General features: G+C 44.5%; 1 protein-coding gene across 6 annotated transcripts in view; it reads left to right on the forward strand.

Annotated features, from left to right (window-relative positions):
- Positions 1-18063, forward strand: part of LOC140205546 (centrosomal protein of 128 kDa) — a 642143-nt gene that overhangs the window by 54770 nt on the left and 569310 nt on the right. For all 6 annotated transcript variants that reach the window (XM_072273171.1, XM_072273204.1, XM_072273166.1 and 3 more), the window contains exon 8: positions 5186-5302. In XM_072273171.1, coding sequence (XP_072129272.1) covers positions 5186-5302 — 117 coding nt within the window. The remainder of the gene's footprint in view (positions 1-5185; positions 5303-18063) is intronic.

Below are 18063 nucleotides of genomic sequence, written 5' to 3' on the forward strand. Positions count from 1 at the left end.
CGCACGCCAGGACCTCATTGTTGGTGACTCGGTCAGTCCACATGATGTCCAGGATGTGTCTCAGGCTGTGAAGGTGGAAGGCGCTGAGACGCCGCTCTTGTCTGTAGTAGAGGCTCCAGGTCTCGCTGCCGTAAAGCAGTGTGTTGAGGACGCAGGCCCTGTAGACTGCAACTCTGGTGTGCGTCGTCAGCTTTCTATTCTCCCAGACTCTCTTTGTCAGCCTGGCGAACGTTGAGGCTGCTCGTCCGATCCGTCTATTGATCTCGGAGTCTAGGGAGAGGCTGTCCGTGATAGTGGAGCCAAGGTATGTAAACTCGTGAACTACCTCTAGCTCGTAGTTGTTGATGGTGATGGCAGGGGGGTGCTCAACGCCTTGGCCCAACACGTTGGTTTTCTTCAGGCTGATGGTCAAGCTCTTGAGAAGCTGCCCATGAGGCGTTGCAGTTGCTCTTCAGAGTGTGTTGCCAGTGTCTGCAAACAACATGTCCCTGATCAGTACTTCACGAACCTTGGTTTTTGCCCTCAGCCGGGACAGACTGAACAGCCTCCTGTCCAATCTGGTGTGGAGGTAGGCACTATCAGTTGATGTTCCAAAGGTGTGCTTCAGCATGACTGCGAAGACGATGCCAAACAGGGTGGGGGCAAGCACACAGCCCTGCCTCACACCGCTGCAGATGCTGAAGGCCTCCGAAGAAGAGCCGTCGAACTGAACGACGCCCTTCATGTCTGTGTGGAATGACTGAACTATCCTGAGGAGCCTCGGGGGACAACCAATCCTGGAGAGGATTTTGAACAGGCCGTCTCTGCTCACAAGGTCAAAGGCCTTCATAAGGTCAGTGAAAGCGATGCAGAGTGGTTGTCCTTGCTCTCTGCATTTCTCTTGTAGCTGTCGAAGGGAGAGGATCATGTCGATTGTGGAGCGTTCCGACCTGAGACCGCACTGAGACTCGGCTATTTTCTGCAGTCTGTTCAGGACCACGTGGGCGAAGACCTTCCCAACGATGCTCAGCAAGGAGACTCCCCTGTAGCTGTTACAGTTGCTTCTGTCCTGTTTGTTCTTATATATGGTGACAATGTTGCAGTCTCTCATGTCTTGCGGCACTGCTCCCTCTGTCCAACACTGGCACAGTCGTTCATGCAGGTGGTTTAGCAGGATGCCCTTTGCACATTTGATGGCCTCTGGTGGAATGCCATCCAATCCTGGTGCCTTCCCAGTGGGCAGGCTGTCGATGGCTTTACTCAGCTCTTCGGCAGTCGGCAATGCATCAAGTTCCTCCATGACAGGCAGGCATTCCACAGTGTCTAGCGCGCTGTCCGAGAAGCTGTTTTCTCTGGAGAAGAGTTCAGAGTAATGCACCACCCATCTTTCCATCTGTTTGCCTTTGCCATTGATGGTCTCACCTGTTACGGTTTTCGATGGTGCTGTCTCGCTCTGGGTTGGCCCGATGGCTTTCTTGATCCCCTCGTACACTCCACGGATGTTGCCTGTGTCAAATGGTGACTGAATGCTTTCGCGTAGTTGTAGCCAGTAGTCATTTGCACAGCGTCTGACTGTTTCCTGGGCCTTGCTTCTTGCTGTCCTTAGCGCTTGCAGTGTTGCCTGGGTGGGGTGGCGTTTGTGCTCTAGTAGTGCAACACACTCACCTTGATGACAGGGGTGAGCTTACTTGAGCTTGCTTCAAACCAGTCCTGTATCTTGCCCCGTTTCTTCCCAAAGGCCTTGAGTGCGGTGCTGTGGATAGTGTCCCTGAGAGAATCTGGTCTCTGCTGAGCATCTCTTTCTGGTGGGTCTGCAAGGAGAGCATCATCCAATGACCTGATGAACTCTGCAGCTTCGTCTGGGTGCTGTGTCTTACTGGCATCGATGCGCTGCTTGCCTAGAGGCTTGGCGCAATGCATCTTCTTCGGCCGAAGTCTGATCTTGCAGCAAACCAGAGAGTGATCTGTGTCGCAGTCGGCACTCTGAAAGGGGTGAGTCATGAGCACGTTTCTCAGGTGACGGCATTTTGTGATTATCAGATCTAACTAGTGCCAGTGTTTGGAGTGGGGATGCCGCCAAGACACTTTGTGCTGAGCTTTGGTCTGGAAGTAGGTGTTGGTGACACACATTTCGTGGAGCATGCAAAGCTCAAGCAGTCGTTGCCCGTTGTCATTCATGCTGTCAATCCCATACCACCCCAGGCAGCTTGGCCAGGAGTCATGGTCGGTGCCCACTCTGGCGTTCAGTGTCACCAAGTAGCAGCGACTGTTCCTGACTTGGGATCTCCTGTATCATCATTGAGAGCTGGTCGTAGAACTTGTCCTTTGTGTCTTGTGTAGAGTAGAGGGTTGGGGCATAGATGCTGACAAGGTTGACAGGCCCATCGGATGTGTGGAGTCGAAGTGAGAAAACCCGCTGTCTTTTTCTCAATAGGCTCTACCATCTTCAGCAGCGAGTTCTTCACGGCAAAGCCAACACCATGCTCTCTGGTCTCGTCTAAGCCCTTCCCCTGCCAGAAGAAGGTATAGTCTCTTTCACGTAGGGTTCCCGATTCTGCGAGACGTGTCTATTGGAGCATTGCAATGTCCACTTGGAGTCTCGACAGTTCATTGTTAATCACTGCTGCCTTGCGTGTGTCGCTGATCTCCCGAAGGTCATCTGATATACCAGTTGTCATGGTCCGTATATTCCAGCATCCCAGTCTGAGTGCTGGCTTCTTTCTTTATCTTCTAGTTGTGCTTGGTGCAGCGTTTACAGTCCGCAGTTTGGGCTACTTGTATCCCTAAGCCCCACGCACCCAGTGGAGCGGGCAGACTGTGGCGGGACAGCACCTAGTTGGCTGGGGGCTGCCCAGCTTGAGGCGGGCAGTAGCTGTCCAGTGAGACGTGATGGTCTCTCCCTCCGTCGAAAGCAACTCCTGGCGCCTTGCTCTATGCCAGTCGAGTGCAGGTTTATAACTGGTAGACTGCTGCTTTCTGTGTTGTGCTGTCGCGGTGAGGCGACGCTGAAGTCTGCACTCTCCAGGGCGCAGGCCTGGGCAAGATTGTATGGAAGACTGGCAGTTGCCCATGCTACAAGTCTCCCCTCTCCACGACACCGATGTTGTCCAAGGGAAGGGCAAAGGCCGATACAGCTTGGCACCAGTGTCGTCGCAGGAATTATCAGAACGAGGTTGAAGGCAACATCAGACTGCCTTAGGGACTCCAGCTCCGGATTTGTCCTCAGGATTTACTCTGGAAGCCTTTCCCATCAGTGGGTATGGCTGCAAGGCAGCGGAGGTTTGAAATCAGGGTTTCCCTCTGTTAGATGGACTGCCTTCCCAGGCTGATGAGCTCCATCTACCCGAAGCACTGGTTTTAAGGCGCCAGGACCTGCCTTTGCCCCTTCTCCTGTCAGTAGAAACAGTTCTGCCGGTCTTAGAGGCTAAGCCACACGAGAAGGCCAGGAGCTGGACTTAGTTGTCAAAGGCTATTTGAGGCGCATGCCGTGGGGAGCACTTTTAGGTAGTGGGAGCTTGTCCCCACTACCACCCCTCGGCTTGACAACCTTGGTAATCTTTCCTTATGTTCCACAATGCATATAAATCGTGTTTGTTTTTCCACCAGCAACAGCTTGTCCTACTGTATTTCAAATACATGTTACTGCATTGATTCTTGAATGTACCCTTTCATTTTTAGCATTAGTTCTGACTGTTTAAAGTTTGTGGAACGGATTTCTGCTTTGGCATTTTTTAAAATTTGAATAGTGTTCAGCAGGATTTGTGTTGCTCTTTGGCCCCCTCTCTTGGGGAAAACAGTACTACATCATTAAAGTTCAAATTTGAAGTAACTTTATTATCAAAGTGTATATGTCACCATATACTATCCTGAGAAAAAGATTGGCTCTATTTTTCGCATGTACATCGAAACATACAGTGGAGTGCATCATCTTGCGTCAAATCAAATCAGCAAGAATCGTGCTGGGAACACGCCCACAACTCACTAATCCTAACCTACATCTTGGAATGTGGGAGGAAACTGGAGCACCTGGTGGAAACCCATGTGGTCATGGGAAGAACAAACTCCTTACTGACAGTAATGGGAATTAAACCCTGATCTTACAGCTGATACTGTAAACGTTGCGCTGCTATAGTACTGTGTTGCCTCCAGCTACCTCGGACTAGCTGTTGATTGAGATTGCTAATTTCCACTTTTTCTTGCTATTAATTTTAACTATATTTACACCATGCTCTGATAACTTTTGCTTCTAGAACAGTAGCTGTTCATTAAAGGATGTTTCTCCCCCACTATGCTGCTTTGGTGTAAAAGCAATTTGTGTTTTGGATTTTGTTGAGAACAGTTATTATCCTTCAACCATCAGGCTCCTGAACCAGCATGGATAACTTCACTCATCTCAACTCTGAAGTGATTCCAAAAACTATGGACTCACTATTTTTAAGTACTCCTAACTCATGTTAACAGTGTTAGTAATCTATTTTTTTATCCATTCATTCGTCTATTTATCTATCTGTATATTTGCAGTTTTTCTTTTGAACATTGGTTGTTTGTCTTTGAGTAATTTTTCATCGATTTTTTTTTGTATTTCTCTGTTCTACTGTAAATGCCTGTAAGAAAACGAATTTAAGATAGTGTGGTGACATATCCATATTTTGGTAATACATTTGCTTTGAACTTTGAACTATCATACTCTCATAGAACATGCCTTTTGGCCCTTCCAGTCTGTGCTGAATTATTATCCTGCCTAGTCCCATCACCCTGCACCCGGACCGTAGCGCTCTGTACCCCTCCCATCCATGTAACTATCCAATTTCTCTTAAATCAAACCCCTATCCACTGCTTCTGCTAGCAGTTTGTTTCACATCCTCACCACCCTCTGAGTGAAGAAGCTTCCCCTCATGATTCCCCTTAAACATCTCTCCTTTCATCTTAACCTGTGTCATTTGCAACTCAGCCGTGTTGCAAATGACAAATGTTTTCATTCCAGCAGTTTGACTGGTGAAGGGAAATTAATAAACAGGCATCTGATTGAAGGTCTTGGACCTGAAATGTTAAACCTGTGTCAATTTTTACAGGTGCCTCCAGACCCAATGAGTATTAATTATTTTATTTATTAGAGCAGGCATTGCTCTGTAAGTGTTGCCAGCATATTAAATCTAATAAACTTCCCTTTCCTAGCAACAAACTTTCTTGGTCTTGTGTTTAATAGGTGTCAGAAAGGGTTGAGAGGCGCCTTCAAGAAATTGAAAAGGAAATGAGAACTGAGCGACAATTAACAGAACAACGCCAGGATCAGCTAGGGCAGATAGCAGTGCAACTGCAGGAGGTGAGGTGTACATTTCCAATGTGTTTATGGTAACTTGAAGCTTGTATTGAAAGACCTGCTAATTACTTTGATTTCTTGAAAAATTTAGTATTTTCTCTGCAATACTTGGGGGATGGGGGAGAAATTCAAAGATTGAATGTGTATAATAAGGGATAAGAATGAATCTTTTCACTCTGCATGTTTGTATTTGTATATTAAGTGATTTAAAAAATCACTTAAACAGCTGATGATGATATTTTGACAGTGATAAATCTGGTGTTCCTGAATATGTCACCTATTTTGCACAGCACCTGCTTTTCATTCCATTGGCTTTATGGACAAGAAGATTGGGTTGCCAACCTTCCAGCCAGAAAGATGTGAAATGATTCATTTTGGAAAGTTGAACTTAAAGGTATAGAGAGGGAGGGAACGTCGACTCAGACCATGAGAGGCCTGCGTTGGGCATTTTCATGCCTTACAAGGTGCAGATTGAAGTCTGTGTGGGGCGCCACTCCTCGCACAGACACTAGAGCAATGTGTAATTAAGTGCCTTGCTCAAGGACACAAACACGCTGCCACAGTTGAGGCTTGAACTAGCAACCTTGAGATCACTAGACGAACGCCTTAACCACTTGGCCACGTTCCCACAAAAGGCATAATGCAGGGTTAATGGCAATATTCTTAACTATGAAGGAGCAGAGGGATCTTGAGGTTCACGTCAATAGTTTTCTCAAAGATGTAAGAGACTCTTGGTTAGGCATATAGATAAAAAAAAATTGCTAGTTGATAGGTTGGTTAAGAAGGTGTATGATATGTTGGCCTTCATTAGTCGGGAGATTGAATTCAAGAGCCACAAGGTAATGTTGCAGCTTCATAGAGCTCTGGTTAGACCACATTTGGAATATTGCGTTCAGTTCTGGTTACCTCATTATCAGAAGGATACGGAAGCTTTAGAGAGAATGTTACTTTTTACCAAGAGGTTCCTGATGGCCACACCTGCGCCAGGTGCACCGAGATGCAGCTCCTCAGAGACAGTGTTAGGGATTTGGAGCTGCAGCTTGATGATCTACTGCTTATCAGGGAAAGTGAAGAGGTGATAGACAGGAGCTACAGGGAGGTAGTCATCCTTAGGCTACAGCGGTCAGAAAACTGGGTCACTGTCAACAGAGGGAAGGGAAATGCCCAGATAGTGGAGAGCACACCTGTGGCTGTCCCCCTCAGCAACAAATATCTTGTTCTAGATGCTGTTGAGGGGGATGACCTGACTGGGGACGCCCACGGTGACCGGGTCTCTGGCACTGAGCCTGGCGCTGTTGTGCAGGAGAGAAGGAGGGAGAAGAGGAATGCGGTAGTCATAGGGGATTCCATAGTCAGGGGAACGGACAGGAGATCCTGTGAGCCTGATGGAGATACCTGCATGGTGTGTTGCCTCCCAGGTGCCAGGGTACGGGATGTCTCGGATCGGGTCCAGAATATTCTGAAGGGGGAGGGTGAGCAGCCAGTTGTCTTGGTACATGTTGGTACCAGTGACATAGATAGGACAAAGGAGGAGGTCCTGAAGAGAGATTTCTGGGAGTTAGGAAGGAAGCTGAGAAGCAGGACCTCCAGGGTAGTAATCTCGGGATTGCTACCTGTGCCACGTGCTAGCGAGGGCAAGAATAGCAGGATCAGGCAGATGAATGCGTGACTGAGAGACTGGTGCAGGGGGCAGGGCTTCAGATTCTTGGATAATTGGGATCTCTTCTGGGGGAAGTATGACCTATTCAAAAAGGACAGGTTACACCTGAACCCTAAGGGGACCAATATCCTGGTGGGAAAGTTTAATAGAGCTGTTAGAGAGGGTTTAAACTAATTTGACAGGGGGATGGGAACTGGAATGATAGAGTGGAGGAAGGGGAAGACAGAAATAAATCTAAGATAGTGAGCAATAGTGTTCTATGAGTCTGTGGTGGCCAGTGCTATCATGTTTGCTGTTGTGTGCTGGGGCAGCAGGCTGAGGGTGGCAGACACCAACAGAATCAACAAACTCATCCGTAAGGCCAGTGATGTTGTGGGGATGGAACTGGACTCTCTCACGGTGGCGTCTGAAAAGAGGATGCTGTCTAAGTTGCATGCCGTCTTGGACAATGTCTCCCATCCACTACATAATGTACTGGGTGGGCACAGGAGTACATTCAGCCAGAGACTCATTCCACCGAGATGCAGCACAGAGCATCATATGAAGTCATTCATGCCTGTGGCCATCAAACTTTACAACTCCTCCCTTGGAGGGTCAGACACCCTGAGCCGATAGGCTGGTCCTGGACTTATTTCATAATTTACTGGCATAATTTTCGTATTACTATTTAACTATTTATGGTTCTATTACTATTTATTATTTATGGTGCAACTGTAACGAAAACCAATTTCCCCCAGGATCAATAAAGTATGACTATGACAGTAATGATGTCAGGAAAGACAGGCAGGTGATGGGGCAAATTTGTAGCTGTTGGGATGAGTTGCAGTGCAATAAAGTTGCAGTGAAATCAAAGCGAAAAGTAGCAAATACTGGTCTTAAGGTGTTATACTTAAATGCACGCAGCATAAGGAATAAAGTGGATGATCTTGTCATACAGCTACAGATTGGCAGGTATGATATTGTGGCCATCACTGAGACGTGGCTAAAGGATGCATGTCTCTGGGAGCTGAACGTCCAAGGATACACAGTGTATCGCAAGGATAGGAAGGTAGGCAGAGGGGGAGGCGTGGCTTTACTGGTAAGAAATGATATTAAATCATTAGAAAGAGGTGATATAGGATCGGAAGGTGCAGAATCTTTATGGGTTGAGCTAAGGAATTGCAAGGGTAAAAGGACCCTGATGGCAGTTATTTATAGGCCTCCAAACAGCTGCATTGATGTGGACTACAAATTACAACAGGAAATAGAAAAGTCTTGTCAAAAGGGCAGTGTTATGATAATTGTGGGGGATTTTAACATGCGAGTGGATTGGGAAAATCAGGTTGGCACTGGATCTCAAGAGAGAGAATTTGTAGAATGTCTGCGAGATGGCTTTTTAGAACAACTTGTTGTTGAGCCCACTAGGGGATCGGCTGTACTGGATTGTGTATTGTGTAATGAACCAGAGGTGATTAGAGAGATTGAGATGAAGGAACCCTTAGGAGACAGTGATCATAACATGATTGAGTTGACTGTGAAATTTGAAAAAGGGAAGCCAAAATCTGATGTGTTGGTATTTCAGTGGAGTAAAGGAAATTACAGTGGCATGAGAGAGGAACTGGCCAAAGTTGACTGGAAAGGGACATTGGTGGGAAGGACGGCAGAGGAGCAGTGGCTGGAGTTTATGCGGAAGTGAGGAAGGTGCAAGACAGGTATATTCCAAAAAGAAGAAATTTTCGAATGGAAAAAGGATACAACCATGGTTGACAAGAGAAGTCAAAGCCAAAATTAAAGCAAAGGAGAGGGCATACAAGGAAGCAAAAATTAGTGGGAAGACAGAGGATTGGGAAGTTTTTAAAAGCTTATAAAAGGAACCTAAGAAGGTCATTAAGAGGGAAAAGATTAACTATGAAAGGAAGCTAGCAGATAATATCAAAGAGGATACTAAAAGCTTTTTCAAGTATATAAAGAGCAAAAGACAGGTGAGAGTAGACATAGGACTGATAGAAAATGATGCTGGAGAAATTGTAATGGGCGATAAGGAGATGGCAGAGGAACTGAACGAGTATTTTGCATCAGTCTTCACTGAGGAAGACATCAGCAGTATACTAGACACTCAAGGGTGACAGGGAAGAGAAGTGTGCGCAGTCACAATTACGACAGAGAAAGTACTCAGGAAGCTGAATAGTCTAAAGGTAGATAAATCTCCTGGACCAGATGGAATGCACCCTCGTGTTCTGAAGGAAGTAGCTGTGGAGATTGCGGAGGCATTAGCGATGATCTTTCAAAAGTCGATAGATCCTGGCATGGTTCTGGAGGACTGGAAGATTGCAAATGTCACTCCGCTATTTAAGAAGGGGGCAAGGAAGCAAAAAGGAAATTATAGACCTGTCAGCTTGACATCGATGGTTGGGAAGTTGTTGGGGAGTCGATTGTCAAGGATGAAGTTACAGAGTACCTGGAGGCATATGACAAGATAGGCAGAACTCAGCATGGATTCCTTAAAGGAAAATCCTGCCTGACAAACCTATTACAATTTTTTGAGGAAATTACAAGTAGGCTAGACAGGGGAGATGAAGTGGATGTTGTATATTTGGATTTTCAGAAGGCCTTTGACAAGGTGCCACACATACCACAAGATAAGAGCCCATGGAATTATGGGAAAGTTACATATGTAGATAGAGTGTTGGCTGATTGGCAGGAAACAAAGAGTGGGAATAAAGGGATCCTATTCTGGTTGGCTGCTGGTTACCAGTGGTGTTCCACAGGGGTCAGTGTTGGGGGCCACTTCTTTTTACATTGTGCATCAACGATTTGGATTATGGAATAGATGGCTTTGTGGCTAAGTTTGCTGACGATATGAAGATAGGTGGAGGGGCCGGTAGTGCTGAGGAAATGGAGATTCTGCAGAGAGACTTGGATAGATTGGAAGAATGGGCAAAGAAGTGGCAAATGAAATACAATGTTGGAAAGTGTATGGTTATGCACTTTGGCAGAAGAAATAAACGGGCAGACTATTATTTAAATGGGGAAAGAATTCAAAGTTTTGAGATGCAACGGGACTTGGGAGTCCTCATATGGGATACCCTTAAGGTTAACCTTCAGGTTGAGTTGGTGGTGAAGAAGGCGAATGCAATGTTGGCATTCATTTCTAGAGGAATAGAGTATAGGAGCAGGGATGTGATGTTGAGGCTCTATAAAGTGCTGGTGAGACCTGACTTGGAGTACTGTGGGCAGTTTTGGTCTCCTTATTTAAGAAAGGATGTGCTGACGTTGGAGAGGTACAGAGAAGATTCACTAAAATGATTCCGGGAATGAGAGGGTTAACATATGAGCAACGTTTGTCCGCTCTTGGACTGTATTCCTTGGAGTTTAGAAGAATGAGGGGAGACCTCACAGGAACATTTCGAATGTTGAAAGGTATGGACAGAGCGGATGTGGCAAAGTTGTTTCCCATGATGGGGGAGTCTAGTACGAGAGGGCATGACTTAAGGATTGAAGGGCGCCCATTCAGATCAGAAATGCGAAGAAATGTTTTTAGTCAGAGGGTGGTGTACCTATGGAAGTTGTTGCCACGGGCAGCAATGGAGGCCAAGTCATTGGGTGTATTTAAGGCAGAGATTGATAGGTATCTGAGTAGCCAGGGCATCAAAGGTTATGGTGAGAAGGCGGGGGAGTGGGACTAAATGGGAGAATGGATCAGCTCATGATAAAATGGCGGAGCAGACTCGATGGGTCAAATGGCTGACTTCTGCTCCTTTGTCTTATGGTCTTATGAATTAGGTCCAGGTAGGCAGAAAGACACAAACCCCAATTATCTACTTATAATTATGTTTATTAGAACAGAACAGAGCAAGCATTAAAATATGCATGGGTACTCCCCCACTGCCGCATGCCTCCCATTCTGTGATCCGCAACGCTGTTTGTGATCAACCCCTCGGTGAGGCCTTGAAGAACTGCTCTTGAGATTCCCCCCCCCCCTTCAATACTTTATATTTGTTCTCGCTTCACCGTAGTAACTGGACCAATATGTTAGCACCAGCTCAAACCACTGAACCGGAACCAGTCATCATTTGTCACCACTCTTCATGAGTCCCACCCCAGTGTTCACCCAACTTTCATGTTCTCACTAGTGTATTCCATAATCTTGCATTCTCATTGTTGCTGTATCGTATTCTCACAGTAGTAATCAAAGCTTCAGCAGCTAGTTCTGATGTGCTCAAGGCCGCAGTGGTAGTGAAGGCATTTGACAAGCCCAAAGATTAAGCCTTAACAATACAATGTGCTGCCTGGATTAGAGAGCATATCTTATGAGGATAGGGTAAATAAGGCAGGGCTTTTCTCTATGGAGAGGAGGATGAGAAGTGAAATGATAGAGGTGTGTAGAGATATTGGACAGCCAAAGACTTTTTCTTTAGGCAGAACTAGCTAATACAACCGGGTACAATTTTGAGGGTGTTTAGAGAAAAGTTTAGGGGAAGTATCAGAGGTAGGTTTTTACACAAAGTGGTAGGTGTTTGGAATGTCCTGCCAGAGTGGTAGTAGAGGCAGAAACTTTGGGAACTTTAAAGAAACTCTTTGATAGGCTCATGCATGAAAGAAAAATTGAGGGTTATGCAGGAGGGAAGGGTTAGAATGATCTTAGAGTAGTTGAAAGACTAGTACAGCATCATAGGTTGAAGGGCCTATACTGTTCTGCATTATTTTATTTCCCTGCATTATATTTCCCTTTTGTAGATTGGTTCCAGGTATCGTTCTCTAAAGATGCGTAATTGAGAGAAATAGGTAGAAATACCTTAATGTGATGTCTTGTTTTTACAAGAAGTGACAATTTATTTTCTATGTTATCCTGTTATTCTGTGTTGTCATAATATCCTGTTTTGTGCTGAAATGCATGCTGATACCAGGAAGGAGTTGGCTTTGGGTCCTTGAGGAACATAATGTTCTTTTGAAGAACATTAAAGTGGGCAATTCCCTGGGATTTGACAGGATCTATCTCAGGTTTTTTTTTTCCAGAGGCAAGAGAGTAGATTTCTGGCAGACCATCTGGCAGATTTCTGGAGGTTTCTGACAGAAGTCTTCAGAACTGCTTTAGCCACTAGTGAGGTCTCAGAAGACTGGAGAAGAGCTAATGCTGTTCCATTAGTTAAGAAGGACATGAGGGATGAACTAGGAAAATTATAGGCCAGTGAGCCTACACCAGTGGTAGGGAAATCATTGGGGATAGGATTTACACACAATTGGGAAAACATAAACATATTTGGGATAGTCACCATGGTTTTGTGCTGGATAGGTCAGTGTAGCCGTTTGCGCGATGCTACTACGTTGGAGTTGGAATTGAACTCTGAAATCCAATGTCATCTGAAATGGGTCTATACGTGTACCTGTGGAATGTATGGGCTTCCTCTAGGTGCTCTAGTTTCCTCCCACAGTCCAAAGACGTACTGGTTAATAGGTGAATTGGTCATTGTAAGTTGCCCCATGATTAGGCTAAGATTAAATTGGGGGTTGCTAGGTGGCATGGCTTGAAGGGCTGGAAAGGCCTATTCCATGCTGTATCTCAATAAAATAAATAATAAACTGTTTTGAGGAGGTGATAAGGGTAGGGCAGTGGATGTTGTCTTGGTCATAGAAGACAGGGCAGTGGTGGAGGCTTGTGGCCAGTGGTGGGGGTCAGTTCTAAGACCTCGATTGTTTGCGATATATAAATGATTTGGACAAAAATGCAAGTGGACTGATTAATAAGTTTGCAGAAGGTACAAAAATTGCTGGAGTTTTGGCCTAGTTAGCTTAAACTTTCTTTGTGTAACAATATCCAACATCCCAGAATCAGTCAAAGTTTAAAGTAATTTATTATCAAAGTATGTTTAGGTCACTATATACTACCCTGAAATTCATTTTCTTGCGGGCATTCACAGTAGATACAATGGAATCAATGAAAAACTTCACACAAAGACAGACAGCCTATGTGCAATTGAAGACAAATTGTGCAAATACAAAAAAAAATATAGTAAATAATATTGAGAACATGAGTTGTAGTGAGTCCATAGGTTGTGGCATCAGTTCAGTGTGAGGTGAGTGAAGTTATCTGTGTTGGTTAAGGGGCCTGATGGTTGAAGGATAATAACTGTTCCTGAATCCAGTGGTGTGGGATCTAAGGCTCCTGTACCTCCTTCCTAAATAACAGAAAGTCTGCAGATGCTGGAAATCCAAAGCATCACACAAAATGCTGGAGAACCTCTGTAGGTCAGGCAGCATTTTTGGAAAAGAAACAGTTGAAGTTTCGGACTAAGATCCTTCTTCAGGACTGAGAATGAAGGGGAAGCTACTGTCTTTCCCCTCCCCCCTCCACCTTTTTATTCTGGCATCTTCCCCCTTCCGTCTCAGACCCGAAGAGGATCTCTGCCCAAAACATTGACTGCTTATTCTTTTCTATAGATGTTGCCTGTCTTGCTGAGTTCCTCCAGAATTTTGTTTGTACCTCTTTCCCGATGGTAGCAACAAAAAGAGAGCATGGCCTGGCTGGTGGGGGTTTTTGATGATGGATTCTGCTTTCTATTGGCAATGCTCTTTGTAGGTGTGCCCAATGGAGATCTTTGCTGCACTCTCTCTATCTTCCTTTGGGCAGGGAGACCTATACACAATATTCTAGATGTGGTTTCACCATCTCTCCTCTTGGCTGTTCTTGTAAGAAGATTTGAGTACAACGTACTGTATGTCATCCTCATTGCTTGTTGCTGCTACATGTTAAATTTCAGTGACTCCTGCGTAAGGACTTCCAGCTCCTTATGTACATTGATGTCATTAAACCTCAATTTTAATGAATACTGTTTTGTTTATTTTGGCAAAGTGGATGAATGTTGCTGTTTCTGCAAATTCTGCTGTGTGCAAATTAGCTGCCAAAGTTGCAACTGACAAGATGGCGCCATGCTGCAGTCTCCGTTAAGGATGTGGCTTAGATTTAATTGTTTTTTTCAGGTTCATAGGGTTGGTGCATAGGTTGTGTTAGTTGTTAACACAGATGACATATGCACTGTATGCTTCGATGTACTGTACATATGATAAATAAAATGAATCTCAATTTGATTCACTTTAGAGATGCTCCACTGGCTGTAAAATACTCTGAAGTGTACTGAAGAGGACATGAAAGGTGTTATGTCAATCCAAGTCTTTGACTTTTGTTTTTATTTACTAATTTTACTCTTGGAGAGGTTGTATTGGGTGGCATAAGCTTTTTGCTATCAAGTGAAAGTGACTGGTAATTGAAAGTCAAAAACCTCCGCATCTAGGTAATTGGAGGTAAATGCTTCTATTATTTTCTGCAAGGATATGGTTCTGATGTGGATAGATGGGCAAAAAGACCAATATTAATATGATGGGCTGAAGGGTCCGTTTATGTGCTCCATGACTCTATAATGTGGATATCTTGCTGTGGTTATTCTAAAGGGATAGCCAATGAAATTAAAAGAGTATTTCTAATTAATCAATTTTCTTAAAACAGGTAGCAGTATGATTATAACATGATGTGTTACACATGTCATTTGCACATTATATTCATTTTCCTGAAAAGAATAGGGGGAAATTGATGGTTTGTTTGCATTAGGGGAGTAGACATTTGTATAAGTGTAAAACTTGAGGAACAATCCCAGAGCAAAATCTTCAAGAGATTTACTAAACCCATTTGACAGAAAAGCTTAAAACTATTAGTGATTTAGACACTGCATCATATACTGTATTTGGTGTGAGGAACAACTTCTGCCATTTAGTATTGTGGAACAACTTAAATTTTTAATCTGTTGAAAGGAAAGCTGAAGGCAGCTTTTTCATTGAAAGGGTGGTCAGTATATAGAGTCATTGAAAAGTACAGTGCAGAAACAGGCCCTTTGGCACATCTAATCTATGTTGAACCTTTTAAACTGCCTACTCCCATCGACCTGCGTCCGTACTATAGCACTCCATACCCTTCCCATCCAGGTACCTATTCAAGCGTATCTTAACCATTGAAATCAAGCTTGGATGCACCAGTTAAGTCAGCAGCTAGTTCCTTGCTCTCACAACCTTCCAACTAAAGATATTTCCCCTCATGTTCCCCTTAAAACATTTCACCTTTCAGCCTTAACCCATGACCTCTAGTTGTGGTCCTATCCAACCTCAGTGGAAAAAGTGTGCTTGCATTTACCCTATCTGTACCCCTCATAATTTTGTTTCCCTCCCCTCAATCTTTTACATTCAAAGAAATGAAGTCCTAACCCAATCAATCTTTCCTTGTAACTTGGGTCTTCCAGTCCCAGCAACATCCTTGCAAATTTTCTCTGTACTCTTTCAATCCTATTTGTATCTTTCCTGTAGGTAGGTGACCAAAACTGCAGGTAATACTCCACTCTAAGTTAGGCGTCACCAATGTCTTGTACAACTTCAACATAACATTCAAACTCCTGTACTCCATACTTTGATTGATGAATGGCAATGTGCCACAAGTTTTCTTTACGACCTTATCTATCTATGCCGCCACTTTCAATGCATTATGGAGCTGTATTCCTCGATCCCTTTGTTCTACCACATTCCTTTATTGCCTTACCGTTCACTGTGTAAGACCTACCCTGGTTGGTTTACTGAAGTGCTACATCTAGCAATTGTTTGCATTAAATTTTATCTGCCATTTTTCAGCCCATTTGTCCAGATCCCGCTGCAAGCTCTGATAGTCTTCCTTGCTGTCCACTACACCCCAGTCTTGGTGTCAGTCGCAAATTTGATGATCCAGTTAACCACATTATCATCCAGATTGTTGATATAGATCACAAACAACAACGGACCCAGCACCTACCCCTGTGGCACTCCACTAGTCACAAGTCTCCAGTCAGAGAGGCAACCATCTACTACCATTCTCTGGCTTCTCCAACAAAGCCAATGTTTAATCCAATTTACTACTCATCTTGAGCACCACGTAATTGAACCTTCTTGACCATTCTCCCATGTGGGACCTTGTCAAATGCCTTGCTGAAGTCCATGTAGACAACATCCACTGCTTTGCTTTCATCAACTTTCCTGGTAACATCCTTGAAAAACTCAATAATTTTGGTTAAACATGACCCACCACACACAAAGCTATCTTGACTATCTCTAATCAGTCCCTGCTGATCCAAATACTCATATATCCAGTCCCTTAGAATACCTACCATTAGCTTTCCCATTATTAATATCAGGTTCACTGGCCTATAATTTCCTGGTTTATTTTTAGTGCCTTTCTTAAACAGCAGAACAATATTAGCTATTCTCCAATCCTCCAGTACCCTACCTGTCGCCAAGGATGATTTAAGTAACCGTGTCAGGTCTTGTCGATTTATCCACCCTAATTTGCCTCGAGACAGCAAACACCACCTCCTCCAAGAGAACACTTAAGAAAGAAATCAGGAGGGCTGAAAGAAGGCATGAGGTTGTCCTTGCAGACAAAGTGAAGGAGAATCCAAAGAGATTCTATAGACATGTTAAGAGCAAAAGGATTGCATTGGACAAAGTTGGTCCTCTGGAAGATCAGGATGATAACCTATGCGTGGAGCCAAAAGAGAAGGGAGAGAAATGGATCTTTTTTTGTATCTGTACTAACTCAGGAGACAAACACAGAGTCTATAAAAGTGAGACAAAGCCCCATTGAGGTCATTGTCCCTATACGTATTACAGAGGAGGAGGTATTTGCAGTTATTAGATGCAAACACCTAATTATTAGCTGCAAACACCTGAAACATCTGGATAGTGAAGATACATCAGGATTCTCTTCATTGATTCCAGCTCTGCATTCAACACTATCATTCTCACAAAACTAATCAATAAGCTCCAAGACCCGGCATCAATACTTTCTTGTGCAACTGAATCTACGATTTCCTCACTTGCAGACCCCAGTCAGTTGGGATTGGCAACAACACCTCCTCCACAATCACCATCAGCACAAATGCACCACAGATGTGTGCTTAGTCCCCCGCTCTACTTGTTTATACTTGGGCCGTGATGGTAGCCCAGTGGTTAGCACAACACGTTACTACTCGGGGTGGGGGGGGGGTGGCGGGCGCAGAATTCAGAGTTCAATTCTGACATCCTCTAAGCAAGTTTGTACTTGCCTTCTAGTGTGTGCCTCTGAGTACTTCGGTTTCTTCCCACAGTACAGAAACGTACTGGTTAGTAAGTTAATTTGTCATTGTAAATTTTCCCGTGATTAGGCTAGGGTTAAATTGGTGGGTTGCTGGACAGTGTGGCACAAACGGCCTGAAGGGCCTGGTCCACACTGTGTCTCTAAATACACTAAGTAAAATAAACAAATTATGACTGTGAGGTGAAGCACAGCTGCAATGCTATTTTCAAGTTTGCTGATGACACCACTACTGTGGACCAAATGAAAGATGGTGACAAATCAGCATACAGGATGGAGATTGAGAATCTGGCTGCATTGTGCCACAACAATGTTTCACTCAATGTCAGCAAAACCAAAGAGCTGATTATTGACTACAGGAGGAGGAAACCAGAGGTCCATGAGCTAGTCCTCATCAGGGAATCAGAGGTAGGGAGTGTCAGCAACTTTAAATCCCTTGGTGTATCATTTCTGAGGACCTGTCCTGGGTCCAGCTTGTAACTGCCATTACAAAGAAAACATGGCAGTGCCTCTATTTTCGTAGAGATTTATGCAGATTACATTATTATCTAAAACTTTGACAAACTTCTATAGATCCATGGTGGAGAGTGTACTGACTGGTTGCATCATGGCCTGGTATGGGTGCACCAATTCCCTTGTATGTAAAAGCTGATTAAAAAGTAGTGGATATGGCCCAGTCCATCACAGGTAAAGCCCTCCCCACCACTGAGCAGATTTACAGGGAGTGCTGTTGCAGGAAAGCAGCATCCATCCTCAAGTACCCTCACCACCCAGGTCACACTCTCTTCTCACTGCTGCCATCAGGAAGTAGGTACGTGAGTCTCAAGACCCATACCACCAGGTTAGAAACAATTTTTACCCCTCAACCATCAGGCTCTTGAACCCGAGGGGATAACTTCATTCAACCCAATATTGAACTGATTCCATACCCATGGACTCACTTTTTGGGAGTCAACAACTCGTGTTCTTGATATTAATGGCGTA

The sequence above is a fragment of the Mobula birostris genome, chromosome 1, assembly GCF_030028105.1.
Source record: "Mobula birostris isolate sMobBir1 chromosome 1, sMobBir1.hap1, whole genome shotgun sequence".
In the NCBI taxonomy this organism is placed as follows: Eukaryota; Metazoa; Chordata; class Chondrichthyes; order Myliobatiformes; family Myliobatidae; genus Mobula; species Mobula birostris.